The sequence below is a fragment of the Haliotis cracherodii genome, unplaced genomic scaffold, assembly GCF_022045235.1.
Source record: "Haliotis cracherodii isolate W230 unplaced genomic scaffold, xgHalCrac1.p SCAF_39, whole genome shotgun sequence".
Lineage (NCBI taxonomy): Eukaryota > Metazoa > Mollusca > Gastropoda > Lepetellida > Haliotidae > Haliotis > Haliotis cracherodii.
The window spans coordinates 589542-613412 of NW_027266296.1; the positions used below are offsets into that span (position 1 = coordinate 589542).

At 39.9% G+C, this 23871-nt stretch overlaps 2 protein-coding genes across 2 annotated transcripts; one reads left to right on the plus strand and one right to left on the minus strand.

Moving 5' to 3' along the window:
- LOC139478147 (acyl-coenzyme A diphosphatase NUDT19-like) lies at nucleotides 1-6593 on the plus strand. The gene is made up of 3 exons (XM_071260481.1): nucleotides 1-820; nucleotides 1804-2011; nucleotides 3229-6593. Exons 1-3 carry the CDS (start codon nucleotides 74-76, stop codon nucleotides 3468-3470), a joined length of 1197 nt encoding a protein of 398 aa, XP_071116582.1. The 5' UTR covers nucleotides 1-73; the 3' UTR covers nucleotides 3471-6593.
- Nucleotides 6594-8214: 1621 nt separating this feature from the next.
- Nucleotides 8215-22982, minus strand: LOC139478150 (uncharacterized). Its single transcript, XM_071260484.1, has 7 exons — nucleotides 22792-22982; nucleotides 21117-21634; nucleotides 20021-20078; nucleotides 17939-18008; nucleotides 15684-15805; nucleotides 11176-11296; nucleotides 8215-10100 (listed from the first exon to the last, which is right to left on the minus strand). The coding sequence occupies exons 1-7, from the start codon at nucleotides 22964-22966 to the stop codon at nucleotides 10016-10018; spliced, it is 1149 nt and encodes a 382-aa protein (XP_071116585.1). The 5' UTR covers nucleotides 22967-22982; the 3' UTR covers nucleotides 8215-10015.
- Nucleotides 22983-23871: the final 889 nt, after the last annotated feature.

Below are 23871 nucleotides of genomic sequence, written 5' to 3' on the forward strand. Positions count from 1 at the left end.
TTGTGTAGGCTCGAGAGCTTAGAGTTCTAATATCGGTCAACAGACTAAGAGATCGTACTGTCAAAGTTAAAGCATGGCAGCTATTTTGAAATCTTGGCGAGAGGCCGCTACTCTGATAATTGTTTCAGCTAACAAATGTCGCAACGGTATAACATTCCAACCAGTTGGTTCAAGTCGCAGGACAGCTGAACTAAAGGGAGATAACTTTGAAACCCTTATGCTAAAGAGAAGTAGCAAGTCAACTTTTATGCCCAATTTGTATGTCTTCCCTGGTGGTGTAGCAAGTGATGCAGACTTTTCGAAAGACTGGCTCGACATTTTCGGTCAAGCTGGTGAACTCTCAAGGTCGAACTTATTCAATTTTGTGAAAGGAAATGGACAAGGGGCACCGATGTTCAGTCGAATTCGTGATGCAGAATTCACTGCCATTCCCAGTGAAATAGCGTTTAGGATATGCGCTATACGAGAAACGTTTGAAGAATCAGGCGTTTTGCTAGCGAGAAATGTTTCCAACTTGAAGCAAACGACGGTAATGAATGTAGACTCGCCAACATATGGAAATGCCTTGAAAACAGATTCAAACATTAATACTTGGAGGAAGAGAGTTGAAGAAAACGCATCAGAATTCATCACGATGTGTCGTGATATGAATATTGTGCCTGATGTGTGGTCACTATACGAGTGGTCGGACTGGCTGACACCAGCTCAGGAGATCATTCTTCATCGTAAACCCAGAAGATACGATACTGCCTTCTTTCTGTGTTGCCTGGAAGAAAAACCAGATGTTGCTGAAGACAAGGGGGAAACTGTCCACAGCCAGGTACGATTGCAAATGATAAAGAAGTTTCTATGAGTATGACAGTGAACAGACATTACGTCATGATTATACTGTCATCAATGTATGACATTGAATGTCCTGTAGATAATATTGACTTGGCTGGATAAACATGATTTAACGAGTGACTGATATTACTGTTGGTGATAACCAGTGATAACAATTAATATTATTATTACATGTATTATTATTTTTGGGAGTAGTGCACTTTACCGGTCGCACTTTTTCATATCCAGTTAGGACCAAAAAGGGGTGTTGGATCGTAAAGATGTGTAAATTTCGCTAAGACCGAAAAGGGGTGTTGGATCGTGAAGCGAGTCACTGAAGCGTGAGGCATGGTAACAGTATGGCGAGACAGAGGTCCTACTATAGCGCAGTAATTGAGCGGATGGTAGAGCTTGGGCTGTGCCCGGTAAACTGCATTGTTTTTTAAATATTATTTTTTATTTATTTTTACTATCATCATCATCATCATCATCATCACTTTTTACCAGAGGCATGACTGACCCAATTCCCTGCACACACAGTTGTGTTCTATGGTCATGTGTTCAAATTCCCTGAGAGTTTCTAGGTTTGTCAGAACCATATTTTGTGTTTGTATGTTTCTCCAGGGCTAAGCATCTAAAACATGCATCAGTTTAGCATTTCCTCCCAAATTCAGCTGTACCATTTTATTGTATCACCATCCCGGTATTGTCTGGAGTGTAAATTTACTAGTACTAGTGTAAATTTTGTTGCACTTCACTGTAGATAAGCTAGTGAATATCATGATCATATTCACATACAGCAGGCTTTTACTGACATGCTGCAAATTGCTGGGGGGGTTTTAAAGATTAAAATTTAATAAACCCAAATAAAAGCAACCTCCTACTCAATTATGGCATAGGATGAAATAGGAAACACAATATATATTTTATTTTCTATAACATGATAAGTTATTATTTAAAATAATGTTTGTTTTGTTGCAGTGGGGATCCCCATTAAACATTTTAATGGAATTTGAAGGTGGATGGGCAGGTATAGCTCCACCTCAGATGTACGAACTGGCTCGACTGCTGAACATGTCCAGCCTTGAGGAATTGCATCACTTCAGCTGGGCACGGTCAAAGAACAGAATTGAGCGATGGCTTCCTGTCAGATTTGAATGTGCCGACTCTGTCCTGTACCTAATGCCTGGTGAGATGATTAACTCCCTCACAAAGTTTTATAATACCCAGGGATGAGAATCTTCCACAGATACACAAATTTCTATGAATTTTAGTGACCACAAATTTGTTAAAAACTCATGGCTTCCCCCCTAAACACCCCTAAATTATGGACCACACTCCATTGCAAAGAAGTTTCAGCTGAAAAGAAAAATATCCATTCTCATCCCTGAATATCATGTCAGACATTTTACTAGAATGGGGCGTCATGTTCATTCTGTGATGGAACATGGCCCAGTGTACAGAGTACAAGTCACAATCAGGCGAAGTTAGGCGATGTTGGTCATGGGGAGTAGTGGATAGTCACTGGGTGCAAGCGTACTTGATTGTTTCTAGGGTGTTGGTTCTGCCCCACACTGAAACACATGTTCATGTGGTATCTCTTTGACCAAAGGGGGCCGGTCGTATAAGGTGCCGCGATTCGCTGTGCAGAGTTGCATCCCTTGGGCATGCCAGAAACCTATGATTATAGGTTCGAATCCAGGTTCTCCTCGATTATGTTTCTAGGTTTGTCAGCACCGAACGTCTGAGACCTGCATCACTTCAGGCTTTCCTCCCACATTAAGCTGACATGCCACGATAGTACAGGAATAGTATTAAAAGCAGCGTTAAACCCAACTCACTCACTCACTCTTTGACCATGGGAATTTGTTTGAAATATGCCTCTGTTCACCAACCAATGCAGTGATAGAAACTGTTTTTAAGACCACTAGTCCTTTTAATCATAACATAGCCAAACCCCTAATAACGACAAATGTCTATAAGTCCTTATGATACTTCAACTATTGGGCAGTTTGACAAGGACTACAGGATTAATGCCAATTTCTAACACTGCTGTGAATGGGTACCCGGTAGGATGAGATGGTAATGTGGTTGCTAGGCAGCTTGATGAGAATGACTTCAAGGGCATACTGATCTACTGATGGCTAATTGTGTAGCATTTTGAGGGTACAAGCGTTCTCATTATCATGATTATTATTTTTTATCTATCAACTGTCATCTCTATTAATAGTGTGAAAATTGTTTTTAAATATGGTATGCATGAATTGATTTTAAATAGTCCTTTGCTTAAATGACTTAATTGTTAACATATTAAACTTGGTCTCGTCGCTATATGGTTGAAATAATGCTGATGCGATGTTAAATTTTAACTCACTCACTCACTAAAAATGGTGTGCAATGTTACAGGTGATGACCTATATCCGAAAGTGCCGGATGTTTACGGGGAGGGAGAAATACTGAACAGCAGCTTGACACTGGAGGAACTGAAACGTAAACATCCTCGCCACCATCGAACACAGTATCTTGTGGACAGCGAGGGAAAGCGCAAGGGGCGTGTCACCTGCAATATTGAAATGGCAGCTGAACATGTAGCTCCATATGCAGATTTTGCCAATCTTAAAATAGAATCCACAGACTCAAAACTGTGAAGTGCTAGGTTAATATTTAATATTAATATTTATGATCTTTGTAGAGTGAAAGATATCGGTCATATTATCGGTATGTTAACCAGTCCAAATACATCAAGAAATATGTCAGTCAGTCAGTTTGTTATTTAATTGCAGTGTGGGTGATGCAGTTGAATCAAAAATACAACAGTGTACAGGTGTAATTTGGTTGAACTGATTTGCATTGGACCAGATTTTCTTGTGGTTAATCAGAGAGGGTGAGGTGAGGTAAAATGGTGTTTGACGTCGCGTCCAAGATTTTTGCACTTATATAGCGACGTGCATGCACGTATGTGTGTGTGGCTGCTGGACTAATGCTGATTTTATTAACATATCACAGTTTAACATGAATACCCCACTCAGGCACAGTATACTCAGACTCCAAGTTGACCAGTCCTTGTTTTAGCCCCTAAATAGCAAGCACCAGGCAGAATAACAACAAGTAGCATTTTCTATTGGTATCACGCGGCCGGGGATCCAACCCCGGACCTTCCACTCTCCAGGCGGGTGTTCTTCCACTAGACCACGGAGGCGGTCATTAACACAAGGGTCTAGATTGGCGAGCATTAATGACATGATACATAACATGTTCTATTCCACTTTGATAAGGATATTTTTCTTTCCCTGATACACGAAACCTATTCTCTTAGTATGTCAAGTGTATGGTTAAAGAGAATGACATATCTTATTATCCTTATTGAAAGTTGAGTAGTATATATAAGTTCCCTTGATTTGTTGTATAACATATTTCACATACCATATTCGACGTATTAAGCACTCAGGACGCTCTCAAAATTAGAAATAGGGGGCTCTTAATTTGAAAATTATTTTGGTGAAAAAAAGTGAGTTGATAGATAAATTTCATGGTTTATGCAGACAGCCTGAAATGTTTATGTACAACAGATATATTTTCCAGAATTAAATTCCCCATAATTAAGGGTGCATATAACACACGAGTGTGTATTATTCTTGAATAAATAAGTCCTGTGTACATTGATCAATCCGAAGGGGTTCAAATTGGGATTGTTCACTAGCCAATATCTTAGCAAATATTGCCGTGGGCACTTATTAGAGCGGGGCGCTTATTACGCCGAATAAGGTATAGTATGTTCTGTCATCTGTAAGGGAAACTGATCTTTTTTTTAAAGATGACCAAATTTGTTTGATGTTTTGTTTGATGTTCAACACTACTCAGCAGTATTCCAGGAATATGGTGGCAGCATTTAGAAATGCTCAATTTAGAGACACAAGTTTTAATCTGATTCATATATGATATTCAATGATTGAAATTGGATGCCTTTATTATTATGCAGAGTGGTAGAGAATTTGTTGCTTTTTTTTGGCCCTGTGTTTTCAGCCACTGAGCAAGCTGAGACTTTATAGATGTATAAGGTGTAATGTATTTGGAGAATTATCCTATGGGAAACACTGTTTAACTGGATCAGGGCATTTGTTAAAGTGTTGTGTGACAGATTTTGTTTTGACTGTTAATGACTAAATTAATAGCCACTTAGGAGATATGTCTACTGTGTTTTTGAAATTTGATGTAGTTCCTCTATAGAGTGCTTTTAATATTTAAAAGAGGTTTCTGTAGCAAAAAGGAAAATTAAAAATTTTAACCAATCAGAATCAAGCATTCTTCAATGTTATGGTAGAATGTATCACAAAAGATGACAAAACTTGTAGATTAAGCAGGTGTGTAAGTTTTGAGACATTACATGAAAGTTTGATCTCTAACGGCTAGGTGATGATGCTAGCTGATTTAAGGTCTTGTGAGATCTCTTGAAAACTTGCATTGGCCTTCTCCAATATGTGGTCATAGCATCAAGATGTCAGGGAAACAAGCTGGCACTATCCTGTTAGATTGTCTGATGTTAAATGTATTCTGAGGACTAGTAGAATTTCATGGTTTTGGGAACCCGTGTGGATTCCAGGTTATGTGGCCCAGTCGTCTAAGGCGCCGCGATTCGCTTAGCAGAGTTGCGTCCCTTGGGCATGCCAGAAAGCTATGATCGTGGGATCGAATCCCGGTTCGCCCCGATTATGTTTCTAGGTTTATCGGCACCATACCCGTGCTCGTGGGTTTCACCGAAGTGGTAAATGTCCAAGACCTGCATCACTTCGGGCTTTCCTCCAACATTAAGCTGACACGCCGTGATATAACTGGAATACTGTTAAAAGCGGCGTTAAACCCAACTCACTCACTCACTCCAAGCACACAATGCTGGTCCTGAGAGGTATCTTAATGGATCAGGTGATCAGGCTTAGTGACATGGTTCATTGTGTGTCATCGTACCTTGACATCATGGATCGTAATATCAATCAATGGATTGTCTGGTTCAGATATGATTATTAACAGACTGTCATAAAGCTGGAATATTGCTGAGGTGGTGATAAACAACAAACAAATCAACAATCTGACTGTTGTCATATGTTATCACTAATTTCACTGGACGTATATCTGTAAGTGACCTGATCTGTTAGCGACATTTGAAGTATTTACAGGTTATTTCTACTAGTCCTCAGGATGCCTTTAACATTGGATAAACTGATACGGGCTGGCAGGCTAGTGCCAATCTCTGTACCTAACATCTTAATGCTTTGAGCTGGCAATGAGTGAGTGAGTATGGTTTTATGTCACTTTTAGCAATATTCCAGATGTCTTGGTGGGGGACACCAGAAATAGGCTCCACACATTGTACCCATGTTGGGAATTTAACCACTAGGCTACCCGAGTGAGATGTCATTTGATTTTTAGATCAGCTGGTATTGTTGTGTAGCATCCAAAGATAACCCTTGAATACCTTGACTTGTTGCAGTTAGGCACCAACCACTTGATATTCCAGAGAGGTTGCGTGAGCCTTGGATTACTAAAAAAAAATACATTGTCCCAGAAAATAATTGAATGAAATAATTATACTTCAGACTGTTGAGAAAAAAAGAAACATTTTTTTTTGGTTAAAAATATTTAGGCTCATAGTTTAATTAAACTCGGTTTTGCATATGAAGCTGAAAGAATATTTAGTCTCCACACAAAATCCCATATCCCCCTCCCAGAATGATAAAATAAAAATGGATATGAACAAAAAAATGTGTTGTTTGTTATTTTTAGGGCCAGACAAGTGAGTAGTCTAATTTTACAGCCCTCTTCACAGCATTATCTTGTGAAATAAGAAAAATATAAAATATATGAAGTACCAGTCGGGCTACATGGGAACTGTTTGTTTGTTGTTTAACGGCACGCTCTGCAATATTCCAGCTATATGACAGCAGTCTGTTATTAATCAAGTCTGGACCAGACAGTCCAGTGATTGACATCCTGAGCATTGATCCATGCAATTGGGACACAATGACTTGCATCAACCAAGTCAGCGAGCCTGATCACTCGATCTCGTTAGTCGCCTCTTACGACAAGCATAACTGCCTTTTATGGGAAGCATGAGTTGCTGAAGACCTATTCTACCCAGGATCATGTGGGAACTGACCATGGATGGTTAGATTCGGTAGGATTGCGTACAATGACGTTATATGTGTGGGAACTGCAAACTCTCACCAGGTACTGGAGCACGGGAAGGGTTTAGTAAGGTTTTTTGTCATTGCAAACCAACTAAACACATGTGTGTCAGCTGTTACCATCTCAGTGTTTTTAATCAAATACAGCTAACATATGATCACTGTTAATATCAAAGTCAGCAGTCTGTGAACGCTCCTGTCAGATTGTACTGTACAAATGTATGCATCACGACATACCCTGTAACAATATTGTTTTTTTCCGCTTGATTACATTCTCTGAGCCTGTATTGAATAATAACAAACCATTTGCTGTGCACATTTTGAAAAAACAACATATGCTTATGTACTGTGGTATTGACTGCCGTCAGAAAGCTGGAATATTGCTCACTGAGGCGTTTAACAGCAAACAAAACTAAAAAATGGTATTAATACATTTATCATATTCATATAATATATGAAATAAATGTATAAAGAAGAAAGTAATGTGTTCATTAAAAACTAATAAAAACTTTGTACTATTCAACTTTCAATACTGACATATTGAGTTAGGTGAGAAACAGTGTTTTCACATTTGTTGGTGTATTTGCGTATTTGATGTCAGAAAGTTTCATTTGGATCTGACAGCACTAGCCGAAGATTACACATCTTCGGTTATCCAGGCATCGAATACTAAATAACACCCGCAGATTGGAAAACATGTTTATCAACATTGTGAAATAAATCTCAAAAGTTATCAGTATGTTTTCATAGCACTATCTCTCTTACTCAATTCTGCAGTTGGGATACAGACATCCTGGAATGCTCAAACGTCGCCCTGGAGTGCTAAAACGTCACCTTAGATTGCTAAAACGGTGACCTGGAATGCTAAAACATCACCATAGAGTGATAAAACGTAAAAAAAAATGCTAACACGTAAAAAGAATGCTAAAATGTCACTCTGGAATGCTACAACGTCACCCTAGAATGCTAATATGTCACTCTGGAATGTTAAAACATCACCCTGGAATGCGATGGTGTCATGATACAAAGGATGACGTGACATGTCTTTGTGAAAACTGAAAGTTGGTCTGATAAATATTGTCCAAACCTAATAATTAATTGATGTATCTATTTCTTCAAGCAGAATTGCATGTTTTTTTATGAAATTTGGTTTGGATGACAAATAGAGGAAAGGAAAGGATTCATACACAGTGAAAAATCTCAAACATTTCTGGCATTCAATCCGATTTATTGTATAAAGTTCACATCCATATCATAAATAATCGGCTTGGTGTAACATAGAATTTAAATAAATAGAAACACCTGTACCGTGTGTATCAAAAGTTGAGACTATAATTTACAACAGTACTTTGGATATGGTGAGAAATAGCTGTTGTCGCTAATTACTACCCCTTTCTCCTGGACCTGTGAAGATCCGGGGTAGAAAATGTCTTCAGCAACCCTTTAAATACTAATCTCACAGCATATTCCATCATATTGGCCTCAGGAAGTCCTGTAAATTAACTTGCTGCAGTATAAAGAAGTCTGATTCACAATCATTCCACTTAACCTGTTCTGATTCTCACAACATGTAATACCGTATTCGACGTAATAAGCGCCCAGGGCGCTCTCAAAATTAGAAATAGGGGGCTCTTATTAGAATATTATTTTGGTGAAGTTGAAAGATAAATTTTGTGGTTATGCTGACAGCCTGAAGTGTTTATGTACGACAGATATATTTTTCCAGAATTTAATTGCCCATAATTAAGGGTGCATATAACACACAAGTGCGTATTATACGCGAATAAATAAGTCTTGTGTACATTGAACAATCGGAAGGGGTGCTAATTGGGATTGTTCACTAGCCAATATCTTAGCCGTGAGCGCTTATTAGAGTGGGGCGCTTATTACGTCGAATACGGTATTTCAAATCTATTTCTCCAGCATATCACAGCTAACGTAAGTGTTATTTCAAACCAGATTTGCTGTCTAAGGGCACTGTAAGGTGTCTCTTTGCCTGAGAATCAGTAAGTGATCCTTACAAAACTGATAATCTTCAGTTCAATGTCTGTATTATTTACTACGTCTGGCACCAACAGCTCCATGATGTCCTGACAGAATACTCCATGTCTGTCGTAAGAATCAACTAAAATCCGGGATCGATGGTCACCATGTTGACTGGGCTGATCGTGTGGCAATAAAAGAATAAACTTGCATCAGCTAAGTTAACTTATTTCACCCAGGCATCTGTGAGATGGGACTGTAGTCTGCAGAAATCAATTCTAGCTCAACAGCGAGATGAGATTATAGTCTGCATAATCAACTCAAGCTCCTGTGAGATGGGACTAGTCTGCAGAATCATTCAACTCTAGCTCCTGTGAGATGGGACTAGTCTGCAGAATCATTCAACTCTAGCTCCTGTGAGATGGGACTAGTCTGCAGAATCATTCAACTCTAGCTCCTGTGAGATGGGACTAGTCTGCAGAATCATTCAACTCTAGCTCCTGTGAGATGGGACTAGTCTGCAGAATCATTCAACTCTAGCTCCTGTGAGATGGGACTAGTCTGCAGAATCATTCAACTCTAGCTCCTGTGAGATGGGACTAGTCTGCAGAATCAAACTCCAGTTCCACAGTGAGATGGGACTGTAGTCTGCAGAATCAAATCTAGCAACAGCGAGATGAGAATATAGTCTGCATAATCAACTCTAGCTCCTGTGAGATGGGACTAGTCTGCAAAATCATTCAACACCAGCTCCACAGTGAGATGGGACTGAAGTCTGCAGAATCAGCTCAGGCTCCACAGTGAGATTGGACTGTAGTCTGTAGAATCAACACTTGCCCCACAGTGAGATGGGACTGTAGTCTGCAGAATCAGCTCTAGCTCCACAGTGAGATGGGACTGTAGTCTGCAGAATGCAGAATCAGCTCTAACTCCATAGTGAGATGAGACTGTGGTCTGCAGTATCAACTCTAGATCCACATTGAAATGAGACTGTAGTCTGGAACTGGCTCCAACTTTACAGTGAGATGGGATTATTCCAGATGCATAATTTTCGACTTCATATCACCCTTTTCTTGTTTCCGATCGGGTCGCCAGTTGTGGAGGCCAACAGTACAGCTGGAAAACACGAGACATAAGCTTACTGGAAGCCCTATGTACATTACCAGCTTGATATGTCGACATTAAGGTTGGGGGTAGGGCAGTGAGATTTGGAGTCTGGGTGTGGGTGCAATCCCATTAAAATCAGATCTTAGTTCTCGGTACCACTTAACAAATATCTGAGGACATCCCATTTGGGGTCACGTCAGAACGACCTTTCATCAGACCAATCAGAGCGTCGCTTACCATATCATGAAAGCTGCCTTCTGACTGGCTAATGTCGACTTCTTGTCAGTCCTTCCATTGGTCGGTCAAAATTCACGCAAGGTCAGTCTGACATGACCGGTAATGGGATGTCCTCAGATCTTTGTTTAGTAATAGCGAGAACTAAGATCTAATTCTAATGAGATTGGGTGTGGGTTGTGGAAAAAGGACACCCCAAAAAATAATTAGGAAGCATCTGGGGCCCCAAGATGACTGCATATTTATTGAATGAGTAAACATGTTGTACCAGCATCTTGTTTTCTTCCATTTATGAACTTCAGTTCATATTAATGTATCAGATTGCTTCTGAATCAAAAATTTTGAATTATACATTATATTGTGATACATATCGCAATAGACCCGTGAAGATTCCCGGGTAGAATAGGTCTTCAGCAACCCATACTTGCCGTAAAAGGCGACTATGCTTGTCGCAAAAGGCGACTAACGGGATCGGGTGGTCAGGCTCGCTGATTTGGTTGATACATGTCATCATTCCCAATTGCGTGGATCGATGCTCATGATGTCAATCACTGGATTGTCTGGTCCAGACTTGATTATTTGACAGACCGCCGTCATATAGCTGGAATATTGCTGAGTGCGGCGTTAAACAACAAACAAACAAACAAAACATATCGCAATACCGCCTTGTGCTTTGCAAAATATTCAACCACATTTTAAACCTCCAATACCCATCCCTAGTGTGGACCATACTTGAAAAAATACACTCATATAGCTGGAATATTGCTGACTGAGCCATTAAATAACATTCATGCACTACCTTCCTTTGGAAACAGAAGACAAGAACTGCATCACATGGCCACAAACGTACCCTGTCTCTGTGTGTTCATTCATGGTGACGTGCGATGTTTGAGTCACGAGGCTACAACAGGTCCACCTATGATTGGGTGTCTTCTTCTTGCCCCCGTTGGTGCTAGACAATGGTTCTGCAACTATAACGAGGATAAAATCGGTATACTATTAAAAACGGAATAAACATTACAATTTTAAGATGAAAAAAAGAAAAACTACTAGTTCTCCAGTTGGGGTGTTGCAAATCACTTATGGAAACAATGAAAACTTTACACCTGCTGATATAATACAGGGTATGCCTTACCATGTATCCACTCTTGGTGAGTGTGGGTAGTTGGGTTTAACACCGCTTTTAACAGTATTCCAGTCATATCGCGGCGTGTCAGCTTAATGTGGGAGGAAAGGATGCAGGTCTCAGACGTTTACCACTTCGGTGAAACCCACCAGCACAGGTATGGTGCTGACAACATAAACATAATTGGGGCGAACCGGGATTCAAATCCACAATCATAGGTTTCTGGCGTGCCAAGGGATGCAACTCTGCACAGCGAATCGCGGCGCCTTAGAGTCTAAGGCTTAGACAACTGGGCCACCTGTGCCCCCTATCAACTCATGGTTTAATTCTGTATTGATTCGGAAAGTAATACGCGAATGTATCGTGCTAGGTTACGAGCTGTGAGCCAGGTTACGAGATTTTTCATGCATATATTTTTGCATTAAACATTGTGTCCGAGCCGAGAATTCAAGGCGACGAAAGCCGAGATGTCATTTGACTTACATTACACGCGATCGCACGAAACGATGGAAATAATAACTTAGATGTAAGTTTGATTACTTTTAGATATATTTTTGTTGATTTTATTTATCACTTTGTATAATATATTTAAAGATTTGTTTAAAACGTCTTTATTTTGCTCTTTGATGTGGACCCGTTGTCGAAATGTGTGTCCGAGAATTTTATTTTCAATAACATCGCGGGAAATAGTGATGTGACGTGAGATAAACACATATTCAATATGATATTGATGATTTGAGATTTTCCGAGCGCGCGCCTCGGCCTCGGTTAAACGGCTCATCGTCTATAACGCCCACCAATTATTTGGACCCCATTGGTAGCGTTATAGCGAGCGATCACTGTATTTACAAAGTTTTGCAATAACTAGGTCTGATAACGACTCTATTTGTGAACTCAGGCTTATGTCATCTTTCGACCTTTTACATAAAAAAATGTTTAATCCAATCTCATGAAACTATTAGAATGAGTTATGCAAGTTTAATACAAAATGGTCATCGCAACGAACCTTTGATGGCCATGCCACAGGGAAAGGGAAGTAATTTACTCAATATCTGTGCAAATTGTTTTTTAAAATACCCAGTAAATATTGTATCATGACTCATATATCATGATATGCACTGAAATGAGTGAGTGAGTGAGTTGGTTTTACGCTGCTTTTGGTAATATTCCAGCAATATCATGGCAGGGGACACTAGAAATGGGCTTCACACATTGTACCCATGTCGGGAATCGAACCCGGCTGCTCGGCATGACGAGCGAACCCTTTAACCACTTGGCTACCCTACCGCCCCTGTACTGAAATGAGAGACATGAATATCACAACATGCCTATTCTCCGGTAAGACTTATGAAACACTGATGCAGACTGATCTTTTGTCAGTGTAAGAAAATGTGCTTCCATAATTAAAAATATTAATTTTCTTTTATCAGAAATTAAATTAATTTATGATAATGCAACTTATTTACATCTTATCACTGTCATTGATCAAAATTATTGTTATACTTGGTCATTTGTTTTAAGCAAAAATTGTTCATATTTCTAAATGCATAAAACTTCATTGGTCAATGTCCCCACTAACTAGGGCTGGGACGGGTAACTCGGGTACTTGGGTTAGGTGGGTCCTGGGTAGGACCCAGGTACCTACAGTACTACCCGGACCCGTGGTTAATCATGTGATATATTGTTTAATGACAAAAACTCACTATAGCTCAGTGGTTACACTACAAGGCGCTAATGTTTGCATTTCTTTCTGACGATGCACACATTCCTTTTGGCTTGTATATGTTTGAGTAAAGATAAAGCTTCAGTCAACTTCAGTGAACGCATGATCTGATAGTTTGATACATGTATCTAAACAGTTCTTGCCAGGGCTGTGGTAAAACAATTCCCAATCAGACATTTTGTTCCCAACACTTGAGACCTATTGTGGGTACACGGGTAGGGTCGGCAATAGGGGGTCGGCTACCCAGGTGGTAAATTTGGACTCGTCCCAGCCCTAACCCTTCAATAAATTACCCTTGCCTTACCTTGTGTTGTCATGGCAACACTTAACTGATGCATGATAATAAAACTAGTGCCACACCATTGTAGCTAACCTGGTCATAGAGTTGATCCTCCAAAATGGATGACAAATGGCAATGGTTGCTATTTTGAAATCTGATTTGGTTGGTTGGTTGGTTTGTTGTTTAACGCCGCACTCAGTAATATTCCAGCTATATGACGGCAGTCTGTAAATAATCGAGTGTGGACCAGACAATCCAGTGATTGATATCATGAGCATCGATCCATGCAATTGGGATCGATGACCGTGCATCATCCAAGTCAGAGAGCCTGACCACCCGATCCCGTTAGTCGCCTTTTATGTGACGACAAGCATAGTTGCCTTTTAAGGCAAGCATGGGTTGCTGAAGACCTATTCTGTCCCGGATCTTCACGGGTCTGAAATCTGAGTGTATGCTTGAACACATTTCGGTGTCCTCATCGGTTGGAATATACATGCACGTTTCAGCTTCCATCGTTTCTGTGGTTTCTGAGAGAAAATTGTTCACAGGCGATGGACAAGAAGGGTGTGACGAAAGATCCCTACTGTCAAGTTAAAGGTTTGAGCCATTGAATATTTACATATGTTATCTTTGACATTGGCTATTGATAGGTTTCTATGGGTCTTCAATATATACTACTGGGGATACTAATAACTTCCCATCATACACAAAACTATCTCATGATATATTACAGTCCGATTGGCTCCAAATGAGAACAATGAAGAATAACATAACTCAAAATCAGGAATAGTCTATCAAATGCCATTACGGGGCACTCCGTTCAAGATGTCAACTTTTACACATAACAACATGCTAGTTTTAAAACAACTTTTTCCAGTAATTGGAACAAAAATAACTAACAGCAGATATTGTTGGGTACAGGGTATTCACTACCATGTATGGTATTGACATTTAACAGACTATTCCCAATTTTGAGTCATTTTGCAATTCATCGTTTGTGTATGTTTAAATAGATCAACATATCTGATTTGGTTTGTTTGTTTTTTTGTTGTTTAACGCCGCAATCAGCAATATTCCAGCTATATAGTCGCCTTTTACTGCAAGCAGGGGTTGCTGACGACCCCGGAATCTTCACGGGTCACATATCTGATTATCCCTTCCAAAAGTTGAGTAGTCCCTTTTTCACCCTTGAGTCCAGTCTATTGGGTATTTTTAAACCATTGGATTGATCTTTGAAAAAATTAATTCTGCTTAAAGCGTTTCTAAATTGATTGGGTTATGGCAATTTATTTTGGGGATTTTACACAAATATGCAGCTTGAGTGAGGCTTGGTATTGAGACGGGACAATTATGTCAATACCTATGTATCCAGGATGGTGTGTACACATAGCATCCTTCAACAGTGGTGTTGCATAGCAACAGGACAATAATGTCAATACCTATGTATCCAGGGTGGCGTGTACACCTAGCATCCTTGAACAGTGGTGTTGCATAGCAACAGGACAATAATGTCAATACCTATGTATCCAGGGTGGTGTGTACCCCTAGCATCCTTTAACAGTGGTGTTGCATAGCAACAGGACAATAATGTCAATACCTATGTATCCAGGGTGGTGTGTACACCTAGCATCCTTGAACAGTGGTGTTGCATAGCAACAGGACAATAATGTCAATACCTATGTATCCAGGGTGGTGTGTACACCTAGCATCCTTGAACAGTGGTGTTGCATAGCAACAGGACAATAATGTCAATACCTATGTATCCAGGGTGGTGTGTACCCCTAGCATCCTTTAACAGTGGTGTTGCATAGCAACAGGACAATTATGTCAATACCTATGTATCCAGGGTGGTGTGTACACCTAGCATCCTTGAACAGTGGTGTTGCATAGCAACAGGACAATAATGTCAATACCTATGTATCCAGGGTGGTGTGTACCCCTAGCATCCTTCAACAGTGGTGTTGCATAGCAACAGGACAATTATGTCAATACCTATGTATCCAGGGTGGCGTGTACACCTAGCATCCTTCAACAGTGGTGTTGCATAGCAACAGGACAATTATGTCAATACCTATGTATCCAGGGTGGTGTGTACACCTAGCATCCTTTAACAGTGGTGTTGCATAGCAACAGGACAATAATGTCAATACCTATGTATCCAGGGTGGTGTGTACCCCTAGCATCCTTTAACAGTGGTGTTGCATAGCAACAGGACAATAATGATAATACCTATGTATCCAGGGTGGTGGGTACACCTAGCATCCTTGAACAATGGCGTTGTGTAGCTGACCAAACAGTTGAGGCAGCGGCTCCCTTCAAGTTTGGAGACATTTACTTGTCTGACATGGTGGCTGCGAACACAAATCCACATATATACATGAAGGAAAATGAACATATATATCTATTCACAATAGTCACTGAGACAGTCCCCGTGAAGATCCGCATTAGAATTGGTCTTCAGCAGCCCAAGCTTGTCGGAAGCAGTGCCTAGTGGGATCGGGTGGTCAGGCTCTCTAAATTGGTTGATGCATGTTATTGCATCCCAAATGCATAGATCGGTGCTCATAACCGGATTGTTGATTCAGACTCGATTATTTACAGACTGCTGTCATATAGTTGGAAAAGCTGGAGTGAAGCGTTAAACAACAGACAAACACTGAGATAGACTGGCCCCTGATTATGATAGATATATTGATTGTTGCCATGGTGATCATCAGTATCTGCACTATTCCAATGCAATGAGAAGTTCAAGGAAGAACAAGCATGAAATATCCACACTTTTTATCTGTGTTTGGGGCCAGGGGCTCACTGATCTACTTCCGTCTGAGGCGGAGAGGTGAAATGGGGTTAAGCTTCGTGTTACAGATTATTGAACTTAGCCTATATGTAGCCATCTTCCTGAAACAGGGGAGATAACTGACTATAATAGTCAAGTTTCCACTCTTGCCAAACTAGGCTGGGATTTCTGAGTTATATTTTGGCAGGACTAACGAGTCTATGCATTGTCCAATCAAAATCGTGTAATGAAATCGACATCCTGTTTGTAAACAACATGGCAACTGCTGTAGGCATGTAGGCTGATTGCCGAATTTACAAATGTTTTCATGTTTTTAATCAAATTGCTCAAGTGTTGTGCTACAATCCACATGCACTGGGTGTCTGCGAGACAGGGAATGTCAAACTTTTCTTCGATTAACTCGATCAGATCTTCCTCACTGGCGCCACCATTTTGTTTGAAGCAAATATTAGGAATATGAGAGGTGGAATCTGATTGGTCAATAGGAGGAACAACTCATATTAACCACTGGTTAACCACAAAACTCCAGTCTAGTTCGACAAGGGTGGAAAGTGGACTTTTACAGTCAGTTATCTCAATTGCCTCAGGTAGATGACGTATATAGCGACATACAGGAAGCCAGACATGTACAGTACGCATTCTGGAGTTCCCTGGCTCCTCATACCGGTATTCTTTTCACTTGAGAATCTATAACTTTGTGCTTCAGTCTCTGTGCTGCATTTGAACAAGCACGTACATCCGTACTACACACTCATTTTGAGTGATTTGATCATTGTAGCCAGTACATTTGTTAAATGCACATGGTTAAGTATTAATGCATTGAGCTTAAAATTTGCATTGCAGAAAGCAGGTAAGTAAATTTGTAATTTGTTACAGATAATCTACAGTTGAAACAATAGATTGATGTCATAGCTGTATTTTAATGTGTGCTACATGCTGTAACATCATTATCAGGCTTAAAGATGTATGTATAGTTCTCGCTACCGCTAAACAAAGATCTGATTTTAATGAGATTGATATTCGGCCCTAAGTCTGCAACAAATGTCAGTAAACATTCAGATATTGGAAATAAAATATATATCCCATCCTGTATTTCACAGATAACAGGTCAAGTAGAAAGGAAAAGGAAAATACCTCTGAGTTTTCGAAAATAAGAATCCTAAGAATTCCCACTCTTGAACAAATGATTTTTTCTCACAATTTGCTGCTACGACCACTTATTTTGGAATCCTAAAGAAAATCCCTGTTTCAAGTTATATGTCCTGAGGTGACTAGGACTGGGACGGGTAACTCTAGTACCCGGGTCGGGTGGGTACTGAGGAGGACCTGGGTACCCACAGGGCTACCCGGCCCCGTGGTCACTAGACGTATTGTTTAAGGACAAAAATTATCTAGAACTCTACGGTTACAATTCAAGTCACAAATGTTTGCATTTATTTCTGACTATGCACCCATTCCTTCTGACCTTTATATGTTTGAACAAAGATAAAAAACTTCAACTTCAGCATATGCACGACCAGATCGTTTTATATGTGTATCTAAATACATATTGCCAGGGCTACAGTCAAACTATTACCAATAGGACATTTTGTACCCAACTCTTGGGACCTATCACGGGTAGGGTCGGGGAATAGCGGGATGTGTACCCAGGTAGTAAATTTGGACTTGTCCCAGCCCTAGAACTTACTGTTTTCTGCTGGCTCCCATTCTCTTCTTGTACTTCCTTATGCTTGCTGTCTTCTCATTGATGTATGCATCTGTACAAGTGGAATATAAGCACATGACATTCACTTTCTTCTGAACATGCAAGTGTAGCCGGGCGTGGTGTCATGTGTCCAGCCACTGGGCTGCTAGTCAAAACATGAGGCAGTTCTTGAAGATGATGATGATATTTATTCTTTTGTAGTAGATGGTGGGAGGGAAGCTGTAAACAAGAGTCCTCCCTCCATAAAGAGTTCATGCAGAATGCATGAGGAGGGCAGGTGAGAAAGGAAGTTAAAGAAGTGGACCAAAGGGCCAATCAAAAGAAAGGTAGCATCTGACAAATATTAAAGGAAGTCAAGATGCTTCAGTCACATAAAGTGGTGGACATATCTAAAAATAGATAGGGGGAAGTCCAGGTGAAGCTGGAGAAATTACAGAGGCTGCAAAAGGGTATCAGGTTGGTGTTAGCTGGCTGACATTCAACTGCAGACAAGGACAACATATAATGAACATATAATGAACACAGAATGAAGTGATGGTGATAATAGATGAACATGTATGTATATATGTATAGAATGAATCTAAGGGGGGTTATAAGTGGGTGGTAGTTATGTGGCTATAACTCATTCAGAGTTAGCACCACCACCCGGCTACACAAGCCTAGCTGCGATAACCGTATCTCTGTTCTGCTCCCTTTTATATGAATGATTTTGATTTTGACTTGTGGCAACACAGAGCTATTGACAGTCCCATAGTGTTTTCTTAATACAGGTTAAACCACTGATCGTCTATAACACCCATCAATTATTTGGACCCCAGGTATATAGCGTTGTAGCTAGAGATCACTGTAGATTCCTGATTCTGAACATATCTCATTAAAAACCCATAATGGACATGAATCGTAATCCCGTGAAAACTGCTACGCGATTTGCTTCCTAAACACTTATACAATGTATTCAAATATGTATACCGTATTCGACATGATAAGCACCCACGGCGATATTTGCTAATGTATTGGCCAGTGAACAATCCCAGTTAGCACCCCTTCCGATTGATGTACACATCCGAATGTACACAAGACTTATTTATTGGCGTATAATACGCACTCATGTGTTATGTGCACACTTAATTATGGGCAATTAAATCTGGAAAAAAATATCTGTCGTACATAAACATTTCAGGCTGTCGGCATACACCACGATATTTATCTTTCAACTCTGTTTTTTTCACTAAAATAATATTCCAATAAGAGACTCCTATTTTTAATTTTGAGGGCGCCATGTGCGTTTATTACGTCGAATACGGTACTTATATTTTTTAGATGCAGCTAATGCAAACCCTGCTACCACAAAACAGTTGTTAGGAATAAGGGATAATTTTGTACCTCTCAAAACAGAACAAGAGCTCTTTGAACCAATGAAATGGAATCCAGGTAAACAAACAATATACCATGGTAACCCGACCAGGTGTTATTTGTAAACTATAAACAAAAACATGACCTACATCTTTATGACAAATATATATGATCTTACAGTTGAAATAAATATTCATGAAATCAACATACGTAAAAGGAGTTTCGTCACGCAACATTTTGTGTATATCATTAGTGACATATTATTGAAATTTGATTTCAGAATTCGGAAGAAGTGAACAAACCTAGTTCAAACATCAATGAAACTAAAACAACTTTGATATAAACAGTCGCATGGCAATTATATACCCTTCTGGGCTGCAGTTTTCTGTAAATATTGTGTCATTTAGAAAAGACAACATGGACTGATTGTAAATCTTGTGTCACCTACACAAGATAATATGGACCGTCTTGTCAATATTGTGTCATTTACACAAGAAAAAATGGACCGTCATGTAAATCTTGTGTCATTTACCATGTTTACACAAGGAAATGTGGATAAATGTAAATATTCGGTCTTATACGGAGATGCTTACTAAGATTACTCACAGATCATTCTTGAAGTTGGTGAGGGGGCGGTTAAGAGAGCAGGCCACTTAATATGGCCAATACAGAACACAGAAATGTTAACTAATGGTCGACAGAACTAGTTACCTTTTGGGCGGAATGTCCTGTGTCTCCTTTCACTCTTTTTGCGATAGTACTCCAGCGTCTGACAAAAAGATCACATCATCTGATATCAATGATCAAAATGCTGTTTCAAAAGAAACATCTTTTAATCTCAATTTGAAGTCAAGTGAGCAGGTGAATGTTGTTTAATGATGCAGTCTGCAGTCAGCAATATTTCAGCAATATTACAGCAGCCTGCCAAAAAGTGAGTATGGACCAGACAAACCAGTGAGTGAAAGCATGAACAACAATCCACGCTGTCGGGGCATGATCAATCACAACAAGCATGAAATACTCATGTGACACCAATACGACATGTCCGGTTGTGCGCAAGAAATACTGTACAGTTTTCAAGATCTGCTCCGGTAACGAGCACTACTGCTATTTTCAGTATAAGTCAAGTCATTGCTATGGAAACTCGAAAAAATAGAATTTAAAAAATCCCAAACTATCAAAAGGCACCAGTTCACCAACAGACCTATCTATGTACCAGGTTTGGTTACGATATCTCTCATGGTTTTTTAATTCTGGTCCGGAAATGAAACGAGGGATGGATGGATGGACGGACCGCACCCATTCCTTTATACCCCCTTTCACTTCGAGGCGGGGGATAATAAAATCAAATCATTATTCTTCACCTCTCTGCGTGAAGATCAGAAGTCACCCCTCTCGGAGAATGTTTCATGTGAATTTTCCTTCATGGTGGAGGTGTTGTCAGACCATGATGCAGTGAGGTTTCTTTATTTTACTGTAGTTAATCCATCATCATGGTCATTAATTAACTATTAATACAAAAGAATCGGGGTGTCCTGAACCTTTTGTAGTAGTATATCTCTGCAAGCACAAGAGTGGTTTTCACAAATCAAGCATCATGGGGATCCTGACACGATCAAGGGAGACAACTCTGTGCGGATCTGTCTGACCCAAATCCCTGGTCACAAAGGACTATTCTGGGAAAAGTATGAGCTCATCCCATCAAAATTTAATCATGTGGAACTAACTAACAAAGACATTCTATCATTCCTTGTACCATATCCAAAGGTAATACAGTTGTTTGTTCTGAAGCAAGTCAAACACCTACCTTCCGCTGACAGTATTCTCTTTCAACGACAATCCGATTAGCTTCTTTCTCAAGACATTGAGAAATATCTTCCAAAGTTACAGGTTTGCTTGAAAGGTATTCAATCACTGCTGCAATTCCACAACCCTGACTGGAGACAAATTCCGCCTTCAGACGGATCTTGCACTTAAACTTTCTCTCTACCGTACGGATATTTCGACCCTTTATGCCAATGAAAAAACCCATGAAATGAGGCTCAAACTTTTTCACCGTAAATCTGACCGTTGTTGATGTCCATTTGGTCGGGTTGGCTGCGTCAGGCCTGGAGTCGTGACCATCAATGAGGCCAAAGTCCTGTTGCAGTGAACACTGCAGAAGGTAGATGAGATTCTTTGCACTTGTACTTCTATTTTGTTCTGTTTTCCAGATGTCAGACCTATAGAGATATTTTACAAACTCTCTGGCTTCTTTTGGGGGTATATCTCTGATCGAAAACTCAGACAAGACCTTGTCAAAATCCTTAGGAAATGTCTCTGGATCTGAAAAGGATAAAAATTATCTGATATCATTTTTAGGCTCTTTTCAACTTTGATAAATAATAATTTAGTATATAATGAATAGTGTTATCGATGGGATAAACTAATCCGATAAATTTGGTATCACGATCCGATAAATATGCAAATTAGGTCACCACGCTTGAACTACTTTCAGTATGCTGTGTTTGTCGATGTGGTATTACTTGTCAAAAACTATTGCATCACGTTCCATTAATCATTAAATACTGATTTCCGAATGCGTGAGTGCTCATGTAAACAAACATGGCTGCAATTCATATGGCACTACATCATAGATGGGACAGATTACTCAGGTGTAATATTCCTACACATCCTATAGATGATGAAGAGATTATAACCTGTTTCCAGTATCATAAGTATCACACGTGATCTTCCAGAAGAAAAGTGACCTTTTGGGTGCCGCGATAAAATTATACTCTGATGTCATAAAGATAGAACTCTGACGTCAACTTACTTCCATATATATATCGCCATTTGTGTGAACTGTACAAATATATCTTATTTTTCTCTCTCAAATCATTATTTCAAAACATTTCAGCATACATGTCTACTTTCAATTAATCAGATATTATTTCTAAAAACTGCAATCATTACATGAACAGTTATACGTCTGAAAATGAGACTTTGCAGATAATGAGTCCAAATGTTTGATGCCATTTATTAGTTCTTGGGCTGGGACGAGTCCAAATTTACTACCCGGGTACCCACCCCACTATATATTACCCGACCCTACCTTGGTACGCGCTGTAGGTCTCAAGAGATGGGTACAAATGTCCGGCTGGGAATAGTTTGACCGTAGCCCTTGCAAAATGTATTTAGATACTCATAGAAAGCAATCTGGCCATGCATTCATTGAAGTTGACTAAACTTTTATCTCAATTCAAACATATAAAGTCAGAAGGAATGGGTGCATAGTCAGAAAGAAATTCGAACACTAGTCACTTATACTGTAACCGTTGGAAGTTCCAGATAATTTTTGCCATTAAACAATATATCACGTGACAAACCACAGGTCCGGGTAGTCCTGTGGGTATCCGGTGCCACTCAGGAACCACCTGACCTGAGTACCCGAGTTACCCTTCCCAGCCATACCCTGTATCTCTGTGATAAATAGTCATTACCTTGACCTTCGCAGGTACACACTAGCTTTTGAAACTTGGCTAGGTTGATAACAGGGACTATTTCAACTCTTATTTGATTGATGAAGAACTGAAATCGGTTTCTCCATCTCTTGTCATGGAAGAGGCATACTTTAGTAGGGTCATCGCATCCTTCTCTTGTCATTGTGAAGGTCATGGCAGGTTCGTCTCACACGCTCTGTTGAAATGGAGAAGTTAAGTAGTCTTGATTGGCCCAAAAGAAGCACATCGCAATACACCTGAGGTTTAAGAGATTGGTGTTGAGGGGTGGGGTGAGGGGTGGGGTGAGGGGTGGAGTGAGATTGTTCTTAGGATTGTATCAAATTTTGTCAACACCCCAACCGCTTCAGTTATATGTAACATTTCTTTTTCTTGTTCCTCTTTAATAAATGACCAGTCAAATTGTACAAATTTATAATTTATTAATTGTCACTTTTTCATGAACCCCCTCCCCCTTAAATTATCAGTCCCTAAATACATGACCAGTTATTCATCTCTACCTGTAACATTGCCAAAAGACCCGGTCTCATCATGTACCTCTATGGACACTTAATATGGGGGCCATATGGTACCACTCAACTTTTTGTAGGGATAATCAAATACGTCTTTCCGTTGCCGTAAAAGGTGACTATGCTTGTCGTAAGAGGCGACTAACGGGATCGGGTGGTCAGGCTCGCTGACTTGGTGGATACATGCCATCGATCCCAATTGTGTGGATTGATGCTCATGATGTCAATTACTAGATTGTCTGGTCCAGACTCGATTATTTACAGACCGCCGTCAGATAGGTGGAATATTGCTGAGTGCGGCGAAAAACAACAAGCCAACCGACCAAATATCTTTCTACATGTAAATATAAAATTAACACAATACGAGAATCAGGTTTGTGTATCATGAAAATATAAATAATATCCCCGTGGAGTAGTGTATCATTTTCCAAGTAACGAATCCTCACTAACGCTACACAGTAATTCCAAACTTACCCTATCTTCCGCTGTCAGTTCAGTCAAGTCTCACTTTTAATTCAGTCTTCTGTACCCGGACATATCTGCGTCGTTTTAG